Raw genomic sequence first — 21,302 nt, forward strand, 5'->3', positions numbered from 1 at the left:
AGGCTGAGGGATGGGGCTGGAGAAATGTAACCGTTGGAGGCTGAGGGATGGGGCTGGAGAAATGTAACCGTTGGAGGCTGAGGGATGGGGCTGGAGAAATGTAACCGTTGGAGGCTGAGGGATGGGGCTGGAGAAATGTAACCGTTGGAGGCTGAGGGATGGGGCTGGAGAAATGTAACCGTTGGAGGCTGAGGGATGGGGCTGGAGAAATGTAACCGTTGGAGGCTGAGGGATGGGGCTGCAGAAATGTAACCGTTGGAGGCTGAGGGATGGGGCTGGAGAAATGTAACCGTTGGAGAATGAGGGATGGGGCTGGAGAAATGTAACTGTTGGAGGCTGAGGGATGGGGCTGGAGAAATGTAACCGTTGGAGGCTGAGGGATGGGGCTGGAGAAATGTAACCGTTGGAGGCTGAGGGATGGGGCTGGAGATTGTAACCGTTGGAGGCTGAGGGATGGGGCTGGAGAAATGTAACCGTTGGAGAATGAGGGATGGGGCTGGAGAAATGTAACCACTCTCAAATTCATAGACACTGGTATGGATGCAAGGACTGACCATCCTCAATATCAAAATTATAGTTTTAACCATGTTTTCAGGCACATTTCATTTGTTTACACACAAAACCTCATTCCGTCAGTACAGGATGCCTGGTTATTCTTTAAAAGTTCTTTCCTCACCATCTTATATAAGCATGCCCCTTTCAAAAATTATAGAACTAAGAACAGATATAGCCCTTGGTTCACTCCAGACCTGACTGCCCCTGACCAGCACAAAAACATCCTGTGGTGTACTGCATTAGCATCGAATAGCCCCCGCGATATGCAACTTTTCAGGGAAGTTAGGAACCAATACACACAGGCAGTTAGGAAAGCTAAGGCTAGCTTTTTCAAACAGAAATTTGCATCCTGCAGCACAAACTCCAAAAAGTTCTGGGACACTAAAGTCCATGGAGAATAAGAGCACCTCCTCCCAGTTGCCCACTGCACTGAGGCTAGGAAACACTTTCACAACTGATAAATCTCAGATAATCAAGAATTTCAATAAGCATTTTTCTACCGCTGGCCATGCTTTCCACCTGGCTACCCCTACCCTGATCAACAGCCCTCCACCCCCACAGCAACTTGCCCAAGCTTCCCCAATCCTCCTTCACCCAAATCTAGATAGCTGATGTTCTGAAAGAGCTGCAAAATCTGGACCCCTACAAACCAGCCGGGCTAGACAATCTGGACCCTCTCTTTCTAAAATTGTCCGCCGCAATTGTTGCAACCCCATATTACTAGCCTGTTCAACCTCTCTTTCATATCGTCTGAGATCCCCGAAGATTGGAAAGCTGCCGCGGTCATCCCCCTCTTCAAAGGGGGAGACATTCTAGACCCAAACTGTTACAGACCTATATCTATCCTACCCTGCCTTTCTAAAGTCTTCGAAAGGCAAGTTAACAAACAGATCACCGAACATTTCGAATCCCACCGTACCTTCTCCACTATGCAATCCGGTTTCCGAGCTGGTCATGGGTGCACCTCAGCCACGCTCAAGGTCCTAAACTATATCATAACCTCCATTGATAAAAGACAACACTGTGCAGCCAAGGCATTCGACTCTGTCAATCCCTACATTCTTATCGGCAGACTCAACAGCCTTGGTTTCTGAAATGACTGTCTCACCTGGTTCACCAACTACTTCTCAGATAGAGTTTAGTGTATCAAATCAGAGGGCCTGCTGTCCAGACCTCTGGCAGTCTCAATGGGGGTGCCACAGGGTTCAATTCTCGGTCCGACTCTTTTCTCTTTATACATCAATGATGTTGCTCTTGCTGCTGGTGATTCTCTGATCCACCTCTACACAGACGATACCATTCTGTATACTTCTGGCCCTTCTTTGGACACTGTGTTAACAAACCTCCAGACGAGCTTCAATGCCATACAAAACACCTTCCATGGCCTCCAACTGCTCTTGAATGCTAGTAAAACTAAATGCATGCTCTTCAACCGATAGCTGCCCGCACCTGCGCGTCCGTCTACCATCACTACTCTGGACGGCTCTGACTTAGAATATGTGGACAACTACAAATACCTAGGTGTCTGGTTAGACTGTAAACTCTCCTTCCAGACTCACATTAAACATCTCCAATCCAAAATGAAATCTAGAATTTGCTTCCTAGTTCGCAAACTAAGCATCCTTCACTCATGCTGCCAAACATACCCTCGTAAAACTGACTATCCTACCGATCCTTGACTTCGGCGATGTCATTTCAAATCAAATCAAATCAAATTTTATTTGTCACATACACATGGTTAGCAGATGTTAATGCGAGTGTAGCGAAATGCTTGTGCTTCTAGTTCCGACAATGCAGTGATAACCAACAAGTAATCTAACTAACAATTCTAAAACTACTGTCTTATACACAGTGTAAGGGGATAAAGAATATGTACATAAGGATATATGAGTGAGTGATGGTACAGAGCAGCATACAGTAGATGGTATCGAGTACAGTATATACATATGAGATGAGTATGTAGACAAAGTAAACAAAGTGGCATAGTTAAAGTGGCTAGTGATACATGTATTACATAAGGATGCAGTCGATGATGTAGAGTACAGTATATACGTATGCATATGAGATGAATAATGTAGGGTAAGTAACATTATATAAGGTAGCATTGTTTAAAGTGGCTAGTGATATATTTACATCATTTCCCATCAATTCCCATTATTAAAGTGGCTGGAGTTGGGTCAGTGTCAATGACAGTGTGTTGGCAGCAGCCACTCAATGGTGGCTGTTTAACAGTCTGATAGCCTTGAGATAGAAGCTGTTTTTCAGTCTCTCAGTCCCAGCTTTGATGCACCTGTACTGACCTCGCCTTCTGGATGATAGCAGGGTGAACAGGCAGTGGTTCGGGTGGTTGATGTCCTTGATGATCTTTATGGCCTTCCTGTAACATTGGGTGGTGTAGGTGTCCTGGAGGGCAGGTAGTTTGCCCCCGGTGATGCGTTGTGCAGACCTCACTACCCTCTGGAGAGCCTTACGGTTGAGGGCGGAGCAGTTGCCGTACCAGGCGGTGATACAGCCCGCCAGGATGCTCTCGATTGTGCATCTGTAGAAGTTCGTGAGTGCTTTTGGTGACAAGCCGAATTTCTTCAGCCTCCTGAGGTTGAAGAGGCGCTGCTGCGCCTTCTTCACGACGCTGTCAGTGTGAGTGGACCAATTCAGTTTGTCTGTGATGTGTATGCCGAGGAACTTAAAACTTGCTACCCTCTCCACTACTGTTCCATCGATGTGGATAGGGGTGTTCCCTCTGCTGTTTCCTGAAGTCCACAATCATCTCCTTAGTTTTGTTGACGTTGAGTGTGAGGTTATTTTCCTGACACCACACTCCGAGGGCCCTCACCTCCTCCCTGTAGGCCGTCTCGTCGTTGTTGGTAATCAAGCCTACCACTGTTGTGTCGTCCGCAAACTTGATGATTGAGTTGGAGGCGTGCGTGGCCACGCAGTCGTGGGTGAACAGGGAGTACAGGAGAGGGCTCAGAACGCACCCTTGTGGGGCCCCGTGTTGAGGATCAGCGGGAGGAGATGTTGTTGCCTACCCTCACCACCTGGGGGCGGCCCGTCAGGAAGTCCAGTACCCAGTTGCACAGGGCGGGGTCGAGACCCAGGGTCTCGAGCTTGATGACGAGCTTGGAGGGTACTATGGTGTTGAATGCCGAGCTGTAGTCGATGAACAGCATTCTCACATAGGTATTCCTCTTGTCCAGGTGGGTTAGGGCAGTGTGCAGTGTGGTTGAGATTGCATCGTCTGTGGACCTATTTGGGCGGTAAGCAAATTGGAGTGGGTCTAGGGTGTCAGGTAGGGTGGAGGTGATATGGTCCTTGACTAGTCTCTCAAAGCACTTCATGATGACGGAAGTGAGTGCTACGGGGCGGTAGTCGTTTAGCTCAGTTACCTTAGCTTTCTTGGGAACAGGAACAATGGTGGCCCTCTTGAAGCATGTGGGAACAGCAGACTGGTATAGGGATTGATTGAATATGTCCGTAAACACACCGGCCAGCTGGTCTGCGCATGCTCTGAGGGCGCGGCTGGGGCCTGCAGCCTTGCGAGGGTTAACACGTTTAAATGTCTTACTCACCTCGGCTGCAGTGAAGGAGAGACCGCATGTTTTCGTTGCAGGCCGTGTCAGTGGCACTGTATTGTCCTCAAAGCGGGCAAAAAAGTTATTTAGTCTGCCTGGGAGCAAGACATCCTGGTCCGTGACTGGGCTGGGTTTCTTCTTGTAGTCCGTGATTGACTGTAGACCCTGCCACATGCCTCTTGTGTCTGAGCCATTGAATTGAGATTCCACTTTGTCCCTGTACTGACGCTTAGCTTGTTTAATAGCCTTGCGGAGGGAATAGCTGCATTGTTTATATTCGGACATGTTACCAGACACCTTGCCCTGATTAAAAGCAGTGGTTCGCGCTTTCAGTTTCACGCGAATGCTGCCATCAATCCACGGTTTCTGGTTTGGGAATGTTTTTATCGTTGCTATGGGAACGACATCTTCGACGCACGCACGTTCTAATGAACTCGCACACCGAATCAGCGTATTCGTCAATATTTTCATCTGACGCAATACGAAACATGTCCCAGTCCACGTGATGGAAGCAGTCTTGGAGTGTGGAGTCAGCTTGGTCTGACCAGCGTTGGACAGACCTCAGCGTGGGAGCCTCTTGTTTAAGTTTCTGCCTGTAGGCAGGGATCAACAAAATGGAGTCGTGGTCAGCTTTTCCGAAAGGGGGGCGGGGCAGGGCCTTATATGCGTCGCGGAAGTTAGAGTAACAATGATCCAAGGTTTTACCACCCCTGGTTGCGCAATCGATATGCTGATAAAATTTAGGAGTCTTGTTTTCAGATTAGCTTTGTTAAAATCCCCAGCTACAATGAATGCAGCCTCCGGATAAATGGTTTCCAGTTTGCAAAGAGTTAAATAAAGTTCGTTCAGAGCCATCGATGTGTCTGCTTGGGGGGGATATATACGGCTGTGATTATAATCGAAGAGAATTCTCTTGGAAGATAATGCGGTCTACATTTGATTGTGAGGAATTCTAAATCAGGTGAACAGAAGGATTTGAGTTCCTGTATGTTTCCTTCATCACACCATGTCTTGTTAGTCATGAGGCATACGCCCCCGCCACTCTTCTTACCAGAAAGATGTTTGTTTCTGTCCGCGCGATGCGTGGAGAAACCCGTTGGCTGCACCGCATCGGATAGCGTCTTCCCAGTAAGCCATGTTTCCGTGAAGCAGAGAACATTGCAGTCTCTGATGTCCCTCTGGAATGCTACCCTTGCTCGGATTTCATCAACCTTGTTGTCAAGAGACTGGACATTGGCAAGAAGAATGCTGGGGAGTGGTGCGCGATGTGCCCTTGTCCGGAGTCTGACCAGAAGACCGCTACGTTTCCCTCTTTTTCGGAGTCGTTTTCTTGGGTCGCTGCATGCGATCCATTCCGTTGTCCTGTTTGTAAGGCAGAACACAGGATCCGCGTCGCGGAAAACATATTCTTGGTCGTACTGATGGTGAGTTGACGCTGATCTTATATTCATTTACAATATAGCCTCCAACACTCTCAATCTAGCAAATTGGATGCAGTCTATCACAGTGCCAACCATTTTGTCACCAAAGCCCCATATACTACCCACTACTGCGACCTGTATGCTCTCGTTGGCTGGCCCTCGCTTCATATTTGTCACCAAACCCACTGGCTGCAGGTTATCTATAAGTCTTTGCTAGGTGAAGCCCCGCCTTATCTCAGCTCACTGGTCACCATAGCAGCACCCACCCGTAGCACGCGCTCCAGCAGGTATATTTCACTGGTCACCCCCAAAGCCAACTCTTCCTTTGGCCGCCGTTCCTTCCAATTCTCTGCTGCCAGCGACTGGAACAAATTGCAAAAATCACTGAAGCTGGAGTATAATATCTCCCTCACTAAACTTTAAGCATCAGCTGTCAGAGCAGCTTACTCATCATTGCACCTGTACACAACCCATCTGTAAATAACCCACCCAACTACCTCATCCCCATATTGTTATTTTGTTGTTGTTGCTCCTTTGCACCCCAGTATCTCAACATGCACATTCATCTTCTGCACATGTATCACTCCAGTGTTTAATTGCTAAATTGTCATTATTTCGCCACTATGGCCTATTAATTGCCTTAGCTCCCTAATCTTACTACATTTGCACACACTGTATATAGATTTTTGTATTGTGTTATTGACTGTACATCCCATGTGTAACTCTGTGTTGTTTGTGTCGCGCTGCTTTGCTTTATCTTGGCCAGGTCGCAGTTGTAAATGAGAACTTCTTCTCAACTGGCCTACCTGGTTAAATAAAGGTGAAATAAGCTTATATTTTGGGTTCTGATGGAGTACGACAGTTGAACTAAGTTCCTGAGGCATTTCTAAGTTATATTCTCCACGAATCAATGGGTACATATCCTTAATTTATGTCCAAAAATGGACGAACAACTGCAGATTGCCCCTTTTGTCATAATGTCACCATAGATAAAGAAACCAATGTTTTTCTATCTGTCCCTAATCAAATACACAATGAATAGATAAGTCAAATATTTCTGACAAATGTGAAGATTTTTCTCAAATAGAAAAATGAATTACATATTAAGTAAACTACACTATATGTACAAAAGTATGTGGACACCCCTTCAAATTAGTGGATTCGACTATTGCTGACAGGTGTATAAAATCGAGCACACAGCCATGCAATCTCCATAGACTCCATAGAAGATTTGGCCGTAGAATGGCCTTACTGTAGAGTTCAGTGATGATGCCACCTTTCCAACAAGTCCGTTTGTCATATTTCTGACCTGCTAGAGCTGCCCTGGTCAACTGTAAGTGCTGTTATTGTGAAGTGGAAATGTCTAGGAGCAACAACGGCTCAGCCGTGAGGTGGTAGGCCACACAAGCTCACAGAACGGCACCACCGAGAGGTGAAGCGTGTAGCGCGTAAAAATCGTCTGTCCTCTGTTGCAACACTCACTACCAAGTTCCAATCTGCCTCTGGAAGCAATGTCAGCACAATAACTATTCGTCGGGAGCTTCATGAAATATGTTTCCATGGTCGAGCAGCCGCACACAAGCCTAAGAGCACCATGTGCAATGCCAAACGTTGGCTGGAGTGGTGTAAAGTTTGCCGCCATTGGGTTCTTGACTCGTGGAAACGCGTTCTCTGGAGTGAGGAATCACGCTTCACCATCTGGCAGTCCGACGGACAAATCAGGGTTTTGGCGGATGCTACGAGAACGCTACCTGCCCCAATATGTAGTGCCAACTGTAAAGTTTGGTGGAGGTGGAATAATGGTCCAGTGGCTGAATGGAAGCAAGACTCCGCAGCAATGTTCCAACATCTAGTGGATTCTGTTACGGCAGCAAACGGGGGACCAACCCCATATTAATGCCCATGATTTTGGAATGAGATGTTCGACGAGCAGGTGTCCACATACTTTTGGTCAGTCATGCAGTGTATAATAAGGGTAACCCCAGGTTACTATCCCAGCCTCCCATAATAATAACCTCTGAGGTCTCCCTCAATCAGCAGTGATCCAATTAACCAATTAGGGCTTATAGTAGTGGTGGTATGAGAGGTTGCAGACAGCACCACTTTCAGCCCCAGGCCTCCCTCTACCTTCCCCCCTCTCATTCAGACAGTGCTGAGTTCGGGTGTCATGGGGTTTTGGGTGGAGGGGGGCATCATTAGACCGATAACCACCTGTATGGTTGCCCAGGACTGCTGTGGATTCCTGTGTTATTGAGCAAAGGAGTTCAACGCATACGTAGTTATGTTGTCTATATAGATCATGGTCAGTAGACTTGCTTGTGAGAGCCAAAACGGCTCATAGGAGCAGGAGCTGATCTTCTGTTTCTGTAGCGTGAGGCAGCTTGATGTGCCATTACCCCCCCTGGACAGGACGCTGGTCTATCGCAGGGCCTTACCCCTAATCCATCTCCTTAATGCTGAGTGGCAAGCAGAGACGTATCGGGTCCCATTTTTTACAGCCTTTGGTATGACTCGGCCGGTGATCGAACTCCCAACCTTGCAGTCTCAGGGCAGACGTTCTAACCACAAGGTGTTGGTGCAGATGCACTTTTTCTGTAACATTTAATTCAACCAGGAAGTCCTATTGAGTTCAGAAGACCTCCTTCCCAAGAGAGACCTGGCTGTGTAGCTATGGGTACAGAGGGAAAGAGCTTCATCCAGCAGACTACTCACTTGCAAAACATAGTTTACTTCTCAGGGAAATGTCTTTCTGATGCTGATCAGAAGGGTAAAAGGAAGATGCATGGGAAAATCAATGGGAAATTGGCCTGAGGAGGAGAGAGGAGAGAAGAGACTAGTCACTTTCCAATCATGAGTTTTTCTCAGAACATTTAATTAAGCTGAGCGAACAGCAGAGGGCCTGAGGGCCTGAGGCAGCCACTGAGATGCCCGAATGAAAGACTCTGTTGTTGGCGGAGAGGAGGAAGACATGAAAGGGGGAAGAAAGAGAGGAAAGGAAAAAGAAATAGGGAGATTTTCAGTATTCTTCATATGTGGTGTCAATGTTTTTCTCAGAAAACATAAACAGTCTTGTATATTCACGCACCGAGACAATAACGGATGATCTGCATGTGGTTACAGCAGCACGCATTGATACATGTGATATCCACAGGTGTTCCTCACAGGCTAGACACCTCACCTGTTCTCAGAGCCTCAAATAGACAAACAGACAGATAGACGGACGGACGGACGGACGGACAGGCAGACAGACAGAAACAAAAGCACATACACACACACACACACACACACACACACACACACACACACACACACACACACACACACACACACACACACACACACACACACACACACACACACACACACTTACCCCCACCCCCCCACACACACAGCCTGTGGTGGTTCTCAGTGGTGTAGCCAGCGTGGGCAGCTCAGTATAACACAATGCCTCTCTGTCCTCCAACGAATGGTTCACAGCTCCACAACACACAACTTGTCATTATGGGCCCCAGGACCCCCAACTCTCCACCACTTAGTCCCCAATTCTGTCTCCTACTGAGCACACACACTAGCCCCTATTCCCTAACACTAGCCCCACTGCCCCACACAGCCCCACACAGCCCCGCACAACCTCAGGGCAGAAACCAACAGCAGCAGAGGAGGTCTACAAAGCATTAAAGCAGCCCCCTGCCAGACAGCCCAGATCCTAGATCCTCTAGTCAGCCATTATGACTGACGAAGTCTGGAGAAAGGTCACCAAAGGTCACCCAGCTGGTCGTTTTTATGGATGTTGATGACAAGGGGGTGTGACACAGTGGCTAATTAACCGACATCAGTAGAGAGGGAGGGAGGGAGGGAGGGAGGGAGGACAGAGAGATAGTGTATGAGATGGGGAAACGGCTCGTTTGAACTGACAGTAGTAGAGGAAGGAGAGAATGATGGAAGGATGAGAAGGAGAGAGAGATAGCGATGGGGAAGTGGCCTGTTAGAGCAGGAGAACACATTTAATACAATTAAAGATGGGAATGATTTGATTACAGGAGAGGAAGATGTTGGGGAGACATATGACATTACTGGAGTTTCCCCTGTCGGAGCTCCGCAACACCGACTGCTGAAGACGTGTAGAAGAATTGTTTGTTTTTGCTCTGGAAAATAGAGTTTAAAAAGTTATAGCTTTTGCTTATAGTTACCTCAACACATCAAGAGATTAAATGAAGAGTTTATTCCCAAAACATTATGTACACGAAATTTCACATTTGTGTTTTTTAACCAGTGATTGCTTTTGGGTTTGATGTGTGTGTCTTCAAAATGCTATACTGTAAATCCATTGTTTAGCTTGAATGTTCATATCCTGTATATTTGACTGTGATATGTGGTTGTCTCACCGAGCTATCTTATAATGAATGCACTTACTGTAAGTCGCTCTGGATAAGAGCATCTGCTAAATGACTCAAATGTCAAATATTTTACATACAGATCTCCTATTACTGTATTGCATTTTTATTTTTTTTTATTTTATTTCATAAATGTATCATTTGTACAGTTCTCTATAAAAAATGTAGTTATTTGTTACATTTGACTGTGTAAAACCTAGCAGTACTACTTATTCCTCTGAGAATGAGGCGGCTATGTAGCATTTTGTCTCTCTGAAACGAAACCATCAAGTGATAGATTTTAAACAAATACATGTCTGTCATTGAACAACCCCATGACATGATTAGACAGTGAAAAAACACACCAATCTCTTTCATAACACCTTTAAACAATAAAAGCTGATTTACTAACATTTCTGAAAAGGGATATTGTTTTGGAATTAAATTCTTCATATACAAAACATAAAGGGTTCCGGTGAGCCTTAGCACTTCAGAAAATAAAGGGTTCCGGTGAGCCTTAGCACTTCAGAAAATAAAGGGTTCCGGTGAGCCTTAGCACTTCAGAAAATAAAGGGTTCCGGTGAGCCTTAGCACTTCAGAAAATAAAGGTTTTGTGACTAGTTGTCTTTAAAAAAAATGTTATGGTTGACTGATAATTTACCACATGAGGGAGCTGGTATACCATACTCTCTCTTCCGTTGGTCTGTTGTGGTGGAGCAGTCTTTACTGCCCCCTAGTGGTGAACTGGGTAGGTACAGTAAACGACTTGTGTTAGCAAGCTGTTCCTCCTCTCCTCTCCTCTATTTCTCTCTCCTCTCTCTCTATCTCTCCCTCCCCACTGCCCCTCGGCCTAGTATGTCCTTCTCCAGTCTGTATCTATTTCTATCTAACCCTCTCTCCCTCACTTTCTGGGACATTTTAAAAAACAACCTGCCAAGTAAAAACTCTCTGTACTGAGCTATTTGAGTACGACACAGATTTGGGGTAATACCCCAGTTTTGGTTTAGAAAGAGAGAATGGTAAGAAAGACAGGTGTGTGTATGGGATTACCTCTGAGTCACTGAGCTAGAGAACAACAACCCACTGCCTTCACATCACACACACACACACACTTCCCCAAACCAGGCCAACCAATGAGCAATCAGAAACAGGTGGACATCAACATGGGGTCAGTTTGACCTTTGACCTTTGGGACTGATGGGAAAATATTGTGTGAGAACAGAGCAGAGTGTGTCAACCAGAACAGCTACTGCTGCTTGTTTATTACTATTATTACTAGACATTTATTAATTCATACAAAACAGCAATTAAAATATATATATTTATTTTTAGATATTCCTTTTGATAAAATACAGAATAAAGTGTTCGTTATTCTTTATCTGCACAATACATGTTATTTCCAACTCAGTTTCTGTTCAGATTCATTGTTTTTCCATTTATTTTTCAGTCATAAAATATTTTCTAATTTTGGAATACATAGTTTATGTATCAAACATTAACAGTAATATACCTTAAGCAGGAAGACAAAATTACCATGGTTTCTAATAGGTCTGTGATGTTACCAGTATCGCAATATTCATTGAAACACAAAGCAGACCAAACTCTTTGGTTCTTAAAATATGTATGTAAATTAGTGGGTGCCATAGCTTGGAAAATAAATAAATGTGACTCTGAATGACAACATAATGATGTTTGTTTCCAACATTACGGATGTTTTCCTGAAGAAGTTAAATCCACGTCATGCTTTGTTTCCTTGACACAATATTAACGAGTATCGTGATATTGGTATCATCCCGGCCCTAGTTTCTAAGCATGAAAAATCATTTATTTACAAACAGAAAATACTTTTTAATACCACATCAACTTAATTTGTGGTTTTGAAAGTATTAATGGCTCATGACAGCTATCTGTAAATGAAAAAAAAACTGTAACAAGATTTGGTTGAATGGAACCAAAAGTCACTTCACAAAGAATATTATTCCAGAGGATATATACAACTGAATATTGAATACAATAAGAATGCATTTAAGTCTTACGCTATAAAATGCTAATTTAGACTCATGTACTTGAACACAACTATGTTTAAAAACAAAAAGAAACTCAAGAGAATAATAAGGTCATTCAACCTTCCTTCTTCGCTGTGCTGCAGAATTCTTTCCTTCTCTCTGTGAGGACTTTGGTTGGATACACAAAAAAGCAGAGGAACTGTACCAAGGGCACATAGTTCATTCGGGACACTAGACACGAGAGTCTTCTATGACTGATTCACACTACAGGGCCGACCCAAACCACAATGTGCTGGCTTCAGGGCTGTAGCCAGGGTCTGACTGTTAGTGAGGACATTTTACTGCATTTCTATACAATTAAAAATAACTCTAAAATGCTATTTGGAGAAGAGCAAAAAAAAGAAGACCTATTATCACTATGGTTTCTGAAGCTTCATTCACCTCAGTCGATCTACAAACGCATCGCCTAGCTACACAATTAGCTCAGCACCAGGATTAAAAACTATAATTTAGGTACTGAGGGAATCTGTTAACAGAAAGTATTTTATTAACAAATGGTAAAGCATTAAACAAAAAGCTTTGAAATGTTCATGCAATTCTACACATTTTGACGTGACTTATGGTTAATATGATGTCTGAGTGAGAGTGACTAACAAAATCAATGGAGGAACCCTGGAGGTCAGGTGCCCTGGGCCCTATGTTCCCAGTCAGTCATTTGGTCATGATTACTACAAGTTCAGTCTAGACTAACTAGACTAATTCACCTATTTTTTTATTAGATTTTTAATGACATGGGCTAATTGAGTGACTGTCAGTGAGTGACAGAGAAAAACTGGGGCAGCCAAGTTTCAAAATCGCACCTTGTGTATTCTACTATTCTAACTCTCAACAGTAAGTTGAGACCCCGAATGAGTTCCCCAAAAATACATTTTTTAAATTTTTTAAAAATAATTTTAAAAAATTAACTAGGTCTGGACCTCAGTGTCCTCATATGTAGCTACGGCCCTGGCTGGCTTGGACATTTTCCTCTCACAATATCCTTTCTAGCACAGTTCCAGCAACTACAGTGGATGCGTAACCAGGCCAGCGCAGGATTGTCTTGTCTCAGTTTGACTCGATAGTGTGAATCAGTCACTACACTCCTGATTCCCTCCTGAAGCCCAGCGCATCAAGAGCTATAGCCGGCTGCAGCCTGTCAATCTGATTGTCCATGTCCAGCACACACAGCATGTTCATGTCCACCGCTACCTGGTCCTGAAATCTCTCCTGGAAGATGTCTAGTTGTACGTCCCTCTCCTCCCCCTCCCCGTCGTCCCTCCCCCCCAGCATCACACCCATCTCGCCTACCTCTTCCCCCTCCTCCTCCCCGCAGCACAGGGCCACCTCGTTCTCGTAGCAGAAGGCGCTGGGGGAGTGTGGAGGCAAGAGGTGGAGGCCGGAGGACTTGGGACCGAGAGGGGACAGTGACCGGGTAGAACTAGAGCCGGAGGCAGACGAGGGGGAGTGGGATCGGCCCGTCATCTCCCGGAGCTCCCTGGCACTGCAGTGTGGAGTAGCTGGCACCTCGTAGGTCTTGTGGAAGCGGGAGTAGTCTACCTGGTAGCGGTGCTCCTTCTCGAAGACCACAGGCTCGAAGCGGTGGCCCCACAGGATCTCCCTGGCCAGGTAGGAGGAGCGGGCCTGGGTGGTCATGGCCGTGGCCTCCACCATCCCCTCCAGTATCACCACGATCTCAAAGTCCTCTGTCGTCAGGTCGGCGCTGCTCATGCAGTACAGCGGGCTGTTCTCGTTTATCTCGTGGACCACAACCAGTGGAGACACCAGGAAGAGGCGGTCCAGGCCCTCGTCGTAGCCCACGTCGATGTCCGTCTGCTCCATGGGGAGGTACTCGCCTTCGGCGGTGACGTGCGGCCGGATGAGCTGCGCCCGGACGTGAGCCTCCACGATGTGGCTTTTCCTCATGTTCCCCAGGCGAAACATCAGGCACAGCTTCCCGTCCCGCATGGAGATTACCGCGTGGTGCGAGAACAGCAAGGTCTGCGCCCGCTTCTTAGGTCGAACCATTTTGGCCATGATGGTTCCGATCATGAAGGAGTCGATGATACAGCCCACAATGGACTGGACCACCACCGTAGCCACCGCCGCCGGACACTCCTCGGTGACGCAGCGGAACCCATACCCAATGGTGGTCTGGGTCTCTATGGAGAAGAGAAACGCCCCCACGAAGCCTTGGACGTGTAGGATGCAGGGTTTCCACTCCACCCCTCCTCCCTCCAAGCCGGCCAGAGGCCCCTCTCCCAGGCCGGGTCGAAGGTCGAAGTCCCCATGGGCCAGGGCCACTCCCCAGAAGACCACCCCGAAGAGGAACCAGGAGAGCAGGAAGGTAGAGGTGAAGAGGAGCAGCATGTAACGCCAGCGGATGTCCACGCAGGTGGTAAATATGTCGGCCAGATAATGTTTTGTCTTGTCTTCCATGTTGTGGAAAACCACGTTGCACTGGCCGTTCTTCTTCACGAAGCGGCTCCGGACATGGTTGGGCCCCGTCGTGGAGATCTGGCGGCCGTTGTGGACAGACTCTGTTGCTCGCAGGGCTAGCGAGCTGCCGCCTCCTCCTCCTTCTGACCCTCCTCCTCCTCCACCACCACCACCTCCTCCGCCCCCCATACCCCTCCCAGTCATATTGTGGTGCATCAGGGGACCATGGCCATTGTGGAGGCCCAGGGTGGAGATCTTGAAGTGGTCTTCATCGGTGGCTACGATGCTGTATCTGATGTGAAACAAAAACCCAAACAAAACACATGAGTTTAGAGAGAAGGGTGAAGGAGACATGGCAGGTTTAAGAGTTAAAGGCCCAGTGCAGTCAAAAACATGATTTCCCTGTGTTTTACAGTCCAAGAATAGACAACAAGGACAGGCATTTAGAGGCAGGAAAAGGGGGAGAAAAGGAGCTGATTGTCCTATTCCCCGGTCCTACCTGTTGACTCGCACCGCTCCCATGGCACCAGTGATCATCAGGCTGTGTCTGTGTGGGCAGTAATCAGGGCCGCGGTGGCCAGTGCCAACCATTAAAAGAGACCAGCTTGGTAGGAGGCTGTGGGCAGAGGGGCAGGAGGACAAGAGCCTCAGGTCTAAGGACCCCTTGGAGATATCAGCGTTGCCTCCTTCTGATGCATTTCCTGGAATGACAGCAAATCAGAGAACAGTATGAATTTTTAAGGTCATTCAGAATCACAGCACCCAATGCACAGTATTCCTACATCTACACATGTCATGCTGGAGGAGGGTGGGATCGTCAACTCTCTTCATGCGTGAAGAAAAACAGACAAATATTCATCATGATGGTTATAGATTGAGTCCCTCGTAGCCGGTCGCCCGAGGCCCCTTCATGTCAGCATGGGGTGGAACACACTAACAGACATAGGAGGGGCCAAAGGTCTGAAAGAGAGGGGAATCTGTGCTGAACTCCTGTTAAGGGAACAATTGATTGGGTGTTTGGCTTGATGACAGGGTTAGAGGCCGGGTGACGTAGTGGGTTAGAGCTAGTACCCATTATGTGATCGCTAGACTATCAGGGTGACCAAGGGAAAGCGTTGCATAACAGCCGTAACAGGTTTGTAGCTGCACGCTATAGAACAGCAGCACTGGATGGTTTGAAGTGAGGTGTGGAGTTAGCTATGTGTAGAAAAATACATGTCCAACAACTAGCTATGTGTAGAAAAATACATGTCCAACAACTAGCTATGTGTAGAAAAATACATGTCCAACAACTAGCTATGTGTAGAAAAATACATGTCCAACAACTAGCTATGTGTAGAAAAATACATGTCCAACAACTAGCTATGTGTAGAAAAATACATGTCCAACAACTAGCTATGTGTAGAAAAATACATGTCCAACAACTAGCTAGAAAAATACATGTCCAAGAGCAAGTGCACAGGCGCTGTGACATCACACTGGGTCAATGAAACACACACACATAAACACATACACACACACATAAACACATACACACACACACACACACATACACACACAGTCCACAGACTGACAGGATATAGCAGGGTTGTTTTTTACCTTTGCGTGACAGTCTATGTCAATTTTCTTCCCTCCCAAATACACACACACACACACACACACACACACACACACACACACACACACACACACACACACACACACACACACACACACACACACGCAGCAGATGGACAGATGTTGTTCCTGCCATGTGCTTATTGGCCGGATTGAGGATCCAGGATCCTTCCCAACTTAAATCCTCAGTAAGAGGCTGGGATAGATTACGTCAGCATTGTTACATATCAACCACTGTAGCAGCTGGACCAAAGGGGCTGAGAAAGGAAGAAGAAAGAAAAGAGAGAGAGAGAGAGAGAGAGAGAGAGAGAGAGAGAGGAGAGAGAGAGAGAGAGAGAGACACAGCGGCAGAATACCTGACCACTGACATGACTGACCCAAAATTAAGGAAAGCTTTGACTATGTAACAGACTCAGTGAGCATAGCCTTGCTATTGAGGAGGCTGGGAGTTTGAGGCAGACATGGCTCTCAAGAGAAGACAGGCTAATGCACACTGCCCACAAAATGAGGTGGAAACTGAGCTGCACTTTAACCTCCTGCCCAATGTATGACCATATTAGAGCCAGATTACACAGATCCACAAAGAATTGAAAACAAATCCAATTTTGAAAAACTCCCATATCTACTGGGTGAAATTCCACAGTGTGCCATCACAGCAGCAGGATTTGTGACCTGTTGCCACGAGAAAAGGGCAACCAGTGAAGAACACACACCATTGTAAATACAACCCATATTTATGCTTATTTATTTTATCTTGTGTCCTTTAACCATTTGTACATTGTTAAAACACTGTATATATAATATGACATTTGTAATGTCAAACTTCTGTATGTGTAATGTTTACTGTTAATTTTTATTGCTTATTTCACATTTATATATTATCTACCTCACTTGCTTTGGCAATGTTAACACATGTTTCATGCCAATAAAGCCCCTTGAATTGTTAAAGAAAGAAAATATATTTTATATTTGAGATTCTTCAAAGTAGCCATCCTTTGCCTTGAGAGAGAGAGAGAGAGAGAGAGAGACAACCAGCTTCACCTGGAATTCTTTTCCAAGAGAGAGAAGGAGAGAGAGATATATCCAGGGGCCTGACATGACATTATTGACAACACACCAGTTCCACTGTGTCTTAAGGAGTGTTTAGTGTACACAGTGTTAACCAGGGTCACACGTATCTGTATCACTGCAGAATTCTGTGGTAGCCAAACTAAATAAATCAGACATGGTCTTTCCATACCACTTCCCGAGGATCCTGGGAGTTTGATTGGACAAGAATGTGTATCTGAGTTAGGTTGGAGGAGAAGAATCATGCATATGAATGGAAGACTGTGACAGCTTGAGTTTCTCAGTTTGAGAGTCTATGGGATAATGCCAGATCATAACGAATCCATGTGCCACAGACTGAGGAAACAGTAGTCTTTTCTAGTCAACCTGATTCCCATTGAGACGTGAAACTCAGAATGTAGCCATACTGTTAATTAACCACACCAGCATCTTCAACATCGGAGGCTTCCAAGACATATAGATGTACTACAGATCTGGAACATTTTGTAGAATGTACATACCAGTCAAAAGTTTGACACACCTACTCATTCAAGGTTATTTCTTTATTTGTACTATTTTCTACATTGTTGAATAATAGTGAAGACATAAACTATGAAATAACACATATGGAATCATGTAGTAACCAAAAAGTGTTAAACAAATCAAAATATATTTTATATTTGAGATTCTTCAAAGTAGCCACCCTTTGCCTTGATGACAGCTTTGCCCACATGGCATTCTCTCAACCAGATTCACCTGGAATACTTTTCCAATAGTCTTGAAGGAGTTCCCACATATGCTGAGCACTTGTTGGCTGCTTTTCCTTCACTCTGTGGTCCACCTCATCCCAAACCATCTCAATTGGGTTGAGGTCAAACACATTGTGGAGGCCAGGTCACCTGATGCAGCACTCCATCACTCCATCACATGTCTTTGTTTTACACAACCTGGATGTGTGTTGGGTCCTTGTCCTGTTGAAAAACAAATGATTGTCCCACTAAGCGCAAACCAGATGGGATGGAGTATCACTGCAGAATTCTGTGGTAGCCATGCTGGTTAAGTGTGCCTTGAATTTAAATAAATCTTTGACAGTGTTACCAGCAAAGCACCATCACATCATCACACCTCCTCCTCCGTACTTCACGGTGGGTTGTTTTGCGGAACCACACATGCGGAGATCATCCACTCACCTACTATGTGTCTCTCATCGGACTAAAAGACAGATTTCCACCGGTCTAATGTCCATTGCTCGTGTTTCTTGGCCCAAGCAAGTCTCTTTTTCTTATTGGTGTCCTTTAGTAGTGGTTTCTTTGCAGAATCTCAAATATAAAACCATTTTGAAACACTTTTTGGTTACTAAATGATTCCATATGTGTTAATTCATAGTTTTGATGTCTTCACTATTATTCTACAATGTGAAAATAGTACAAAACAATTAAGAAAAACCTTGAATTAGTAGGTGTGTCCAAACTTTTGACTGGTACTGTATATAGAGGGTAGGAAGAAAATGGCACCCTTTTCTCTACATAGTGCACTACTTTTGACCACATGTCATATGGCTCTGGTCAAAAGAAGTGCACTATATAGGGAATAGGGTGTCACTTAGGACGCAGGCAGAGACAGTCAGGAACCACTAGTCCCTGAGGGAGAGCAGGAGTAATTAAATGTTGATGATAGTTATTAGCCGTTTCCATAGGAACCTCTTTCCCCTCCTCGACGCTCTGATTTGCCGTGTGGAGCGGGGATGATTTAGCACGAGGCACCGCCGCCAAGGTGAAGCCAGAGGGTAGAGACACCAGAGGTGTAAGTGCTCTCCTGAGTGACTGAGTCACATACAGGACTGATTCACTTTAATGTGGGTAAAACTGAATCACACAGAACAGAGACAAACACCCAGATATTTCAGCGCATTTACATTTTGGAAGGTGTTTATCCAGAGTGATTTACAGTAGTGAATACATACATTTACATACTGGTCCCCCGTGGGAATAGAACCCACAGCGTCACAAGCGCCATGCTCTACCAACTGAGCACCCCGACCATAACCTACTCCACACCATAACCTACTCCACAACAGAACTCCACACAACACAATCCATTTAGGGCCTGAAATTGTCAATATATATATACAGCTCAGATATGCCTTGAATCCGGAAACACTTAATCCCAGGGGAAATTAATATGAATGGATGAAAGTTTGTGTGTGTGTGTGTGTGAGCGTGTGTGTGTGTGTGTGTGTGTGTGTGTGTGTGTGTGTGTGTGTGTGTGTGTGCGTGGGTGCGTGTGTACGCAGGTGCATGTATGTTGGCGTTTGCATGTGCGTGTGTCGTAATCTCCTAATCCCAACTGTGATATGAAAGGTGGATGCAGTCAAGCGACCTGGTTTAAATGTTCCTTCTTTAATCTGAGACTGACATTAAAAGGAGAGAAAGAAAGGAAAAAGAAAGTGAAGAGTTTAGGTGACAGCACAGGGCGGGGCATCCGCTTGTCAGGAAAGAACAGGGAGTATAGAGATTATGACATCAGAGGATGGGGTGTTACTTTTGATCCGGTTTAGCGGTGATTGGTGGCGTTGTGGCGTCGTCATCACTGAATAAAGCATTGTTATACATGGTTATGGCAGACGTTATTGTAGGTAAGTAATAGGAAGGGGGGAAAGTTATGTCCGTCTTTTTGAATGGCTTTGATGGGAGCTTTGAACACAGTATCTCGCTCAAATATGCACGATCTGCACGTCTATCACGAATGCACATTATTGTGTAAAAAAAACATGTCCTTCTCATATCTATGAAAAAAATATGGGATGACGAGATATCCCATTCTTTGAATAGCCAATGATAAACTAAAATTAGACTTTTTTTTATAACACAGTGCAGGGTAGGCCTACGCATTTACTAAACTGTATCAAAGTTGATGCTAACGTGTAGAGCTGTCCAGTGCTGAAATCTATTCCCGCGCATATAGGAAATAAGAATGTCTGAATATAGGAATTATGTGTCCATATCTGATCTAATTTCGAGTCTTGCAAATCAAACCTCTCAGGATATCCAAACTGGCATGCCACATCGCCTACGGCCTAGTCAATCAAATATGTCACACAATTAGGATTTGCCTGCGCATCATTTACAGTTGATTGACATTATAGGCCAGAACAAGGCGTTACGTTAGCGGATTCATTGATCATTTTACAGTGTTTTTCTGAAAGACGGTGAACAGCAGAAAACAACAGGTTTTACTGGGCTCTACAAGGCGAGGAGTTCATGTCGTGACATAATACTGGTGAAAACAGACAAGATTACTCTGCAGTTTATTTCGGGGCCTTAACTAGTGTATGAAGTGAGCTTCGTCGAAACGCTGCATGTTAAGAACAACAAAGACTCGTCGACTAGCCAACCTAAAAACCAACCAATCTAAAAGAAAAACAAGTCAAGTTCATGACAACTTCTCCTGTCAATGGAAAAGTGTTTTCGCCAATGAAAAAACTGTCAACGATTAGAATAAATACTCACCTTTTGAATGGCAATGTTGTTAGCTACTTGAAAAACAACGTTGACATCCTTTCCAAAATACAAAATAAAACACATCCTTAATGTTCTGTCCTCTCTCTACGAATTCCTTGTTGCAGCACGTTTCATTGTCTCACAACGTTCATTTTGAAACTTTTTGTCTTTGAATCCTAATGTTCTTCCAATGTTCTGTTTTATTGCTTCCTTGCATCCCACTCAACTGCTCGCATTCGCTCTCTCTGTTGGACTCGCACTTGACTCAATAAGCGCTCGAACCCTGTGTATGTGAGGTGCGCACGGCACATCTCTCTGTCCCTAGCTAGATGTGGGTGGGAGAGAGAGAGGGCGGGCGGGAGGGATGGAGCGCTTGTCACTTTGATTATGTCCCCGTTTACGTGGAGTTGTGTTCCTGAGAGTGTAGGTGTGCTTCCCTATTATTTTCCGCCCGCGCCACAGATTTTTATTAGACTGGCCTCCGGAGAAGAAAACAGGTTGCTATGCATTGCTCGGAATTTCAGTGAATTTGGATCAGTGTTCGGCGAGTTTGAAGCTGCATTATTGAAATGTGAATAGATTTATAGATTTAGGCCTAATAAAAAAGTTAATGACAGAAAGGTGGTTGATTAAATATTCCTTTTGTTGACAACTACAGACATCCTGTAATGTTAGAGTCGCATTTTACAAATGTAGATTCTTCATTTGATCACTCTTTTTTTTTGTGGCTGAGAAT

The 21,302-nt window shown here is 45.2% G+C and overlaps 1 protein-coding gene across 1 annotated transcript; it reads right to left on the reverse strand.

Moving 5' to 3' along the window:
- Positions 1-11,161: 11,161 nt before the first annotated feature.
- Positions 11,162-20,846, reverse strand: LOC115119266 (ATP-sensitive inward rectifier potassium channel 12-like). The gene is made up of 3 exons (XM_065016275.1): positions 20,576-20,846; positions 14,902-15,103; positions 11,162-14,694 (listed from the first exon to the last, which is right to left on the reverse strand). Exons 2-3 carry the CDS (start codon positions 14,991-14,993, stop codon positions 13,062-13,064), a joined length of 1,725 nt encoding a protein of 574 aa, XP_064872347.1. The 5' UTR covers positions 14,994-15,103; positions 20,576-20,846; the 3' UTR covers positions 11,162-13,061.
- Between the last annotated feature and the right edge of the window lie 456 nt (positions 20,847-21,302).

The sequence above is a fragment of the Oncorhynchus nerka genome, unplaced genomic scaffold, assembly GCF_034236695.1.
Source record: "Oncorhynchus nerka isolate Pitt River unplaced genomic scaffold, Oner_Uvic_2.0 unplaced_scaffold_1065, whole genome shotgun sequence".
Taxonomy (NCBI): domain Eukaryota; kingdom Metazoa; phylum Chordata; class Actinopteri; order Salmoniformes; family Salmonidae; genus Oncorhynchus; species Oncorhynchus nerka.

Bases quoted from the DNA above. Each gene is read 5' to 3' on its own strand.
- LOC115119266 (XM_065016275.1), bottom strand. From the start codon at position 14,993: ATGGTTGGCACTGGCCACCGCGGCCCTGATTACTGCCCACACAGACAC. The intron at 14,695-14,901 runs GTAGGACCGGGG...GTTTCACATCAG, and splicing joins GGAGCGGTGCGAGTCAACAG to ATACAGCATCGTAGCCACCG.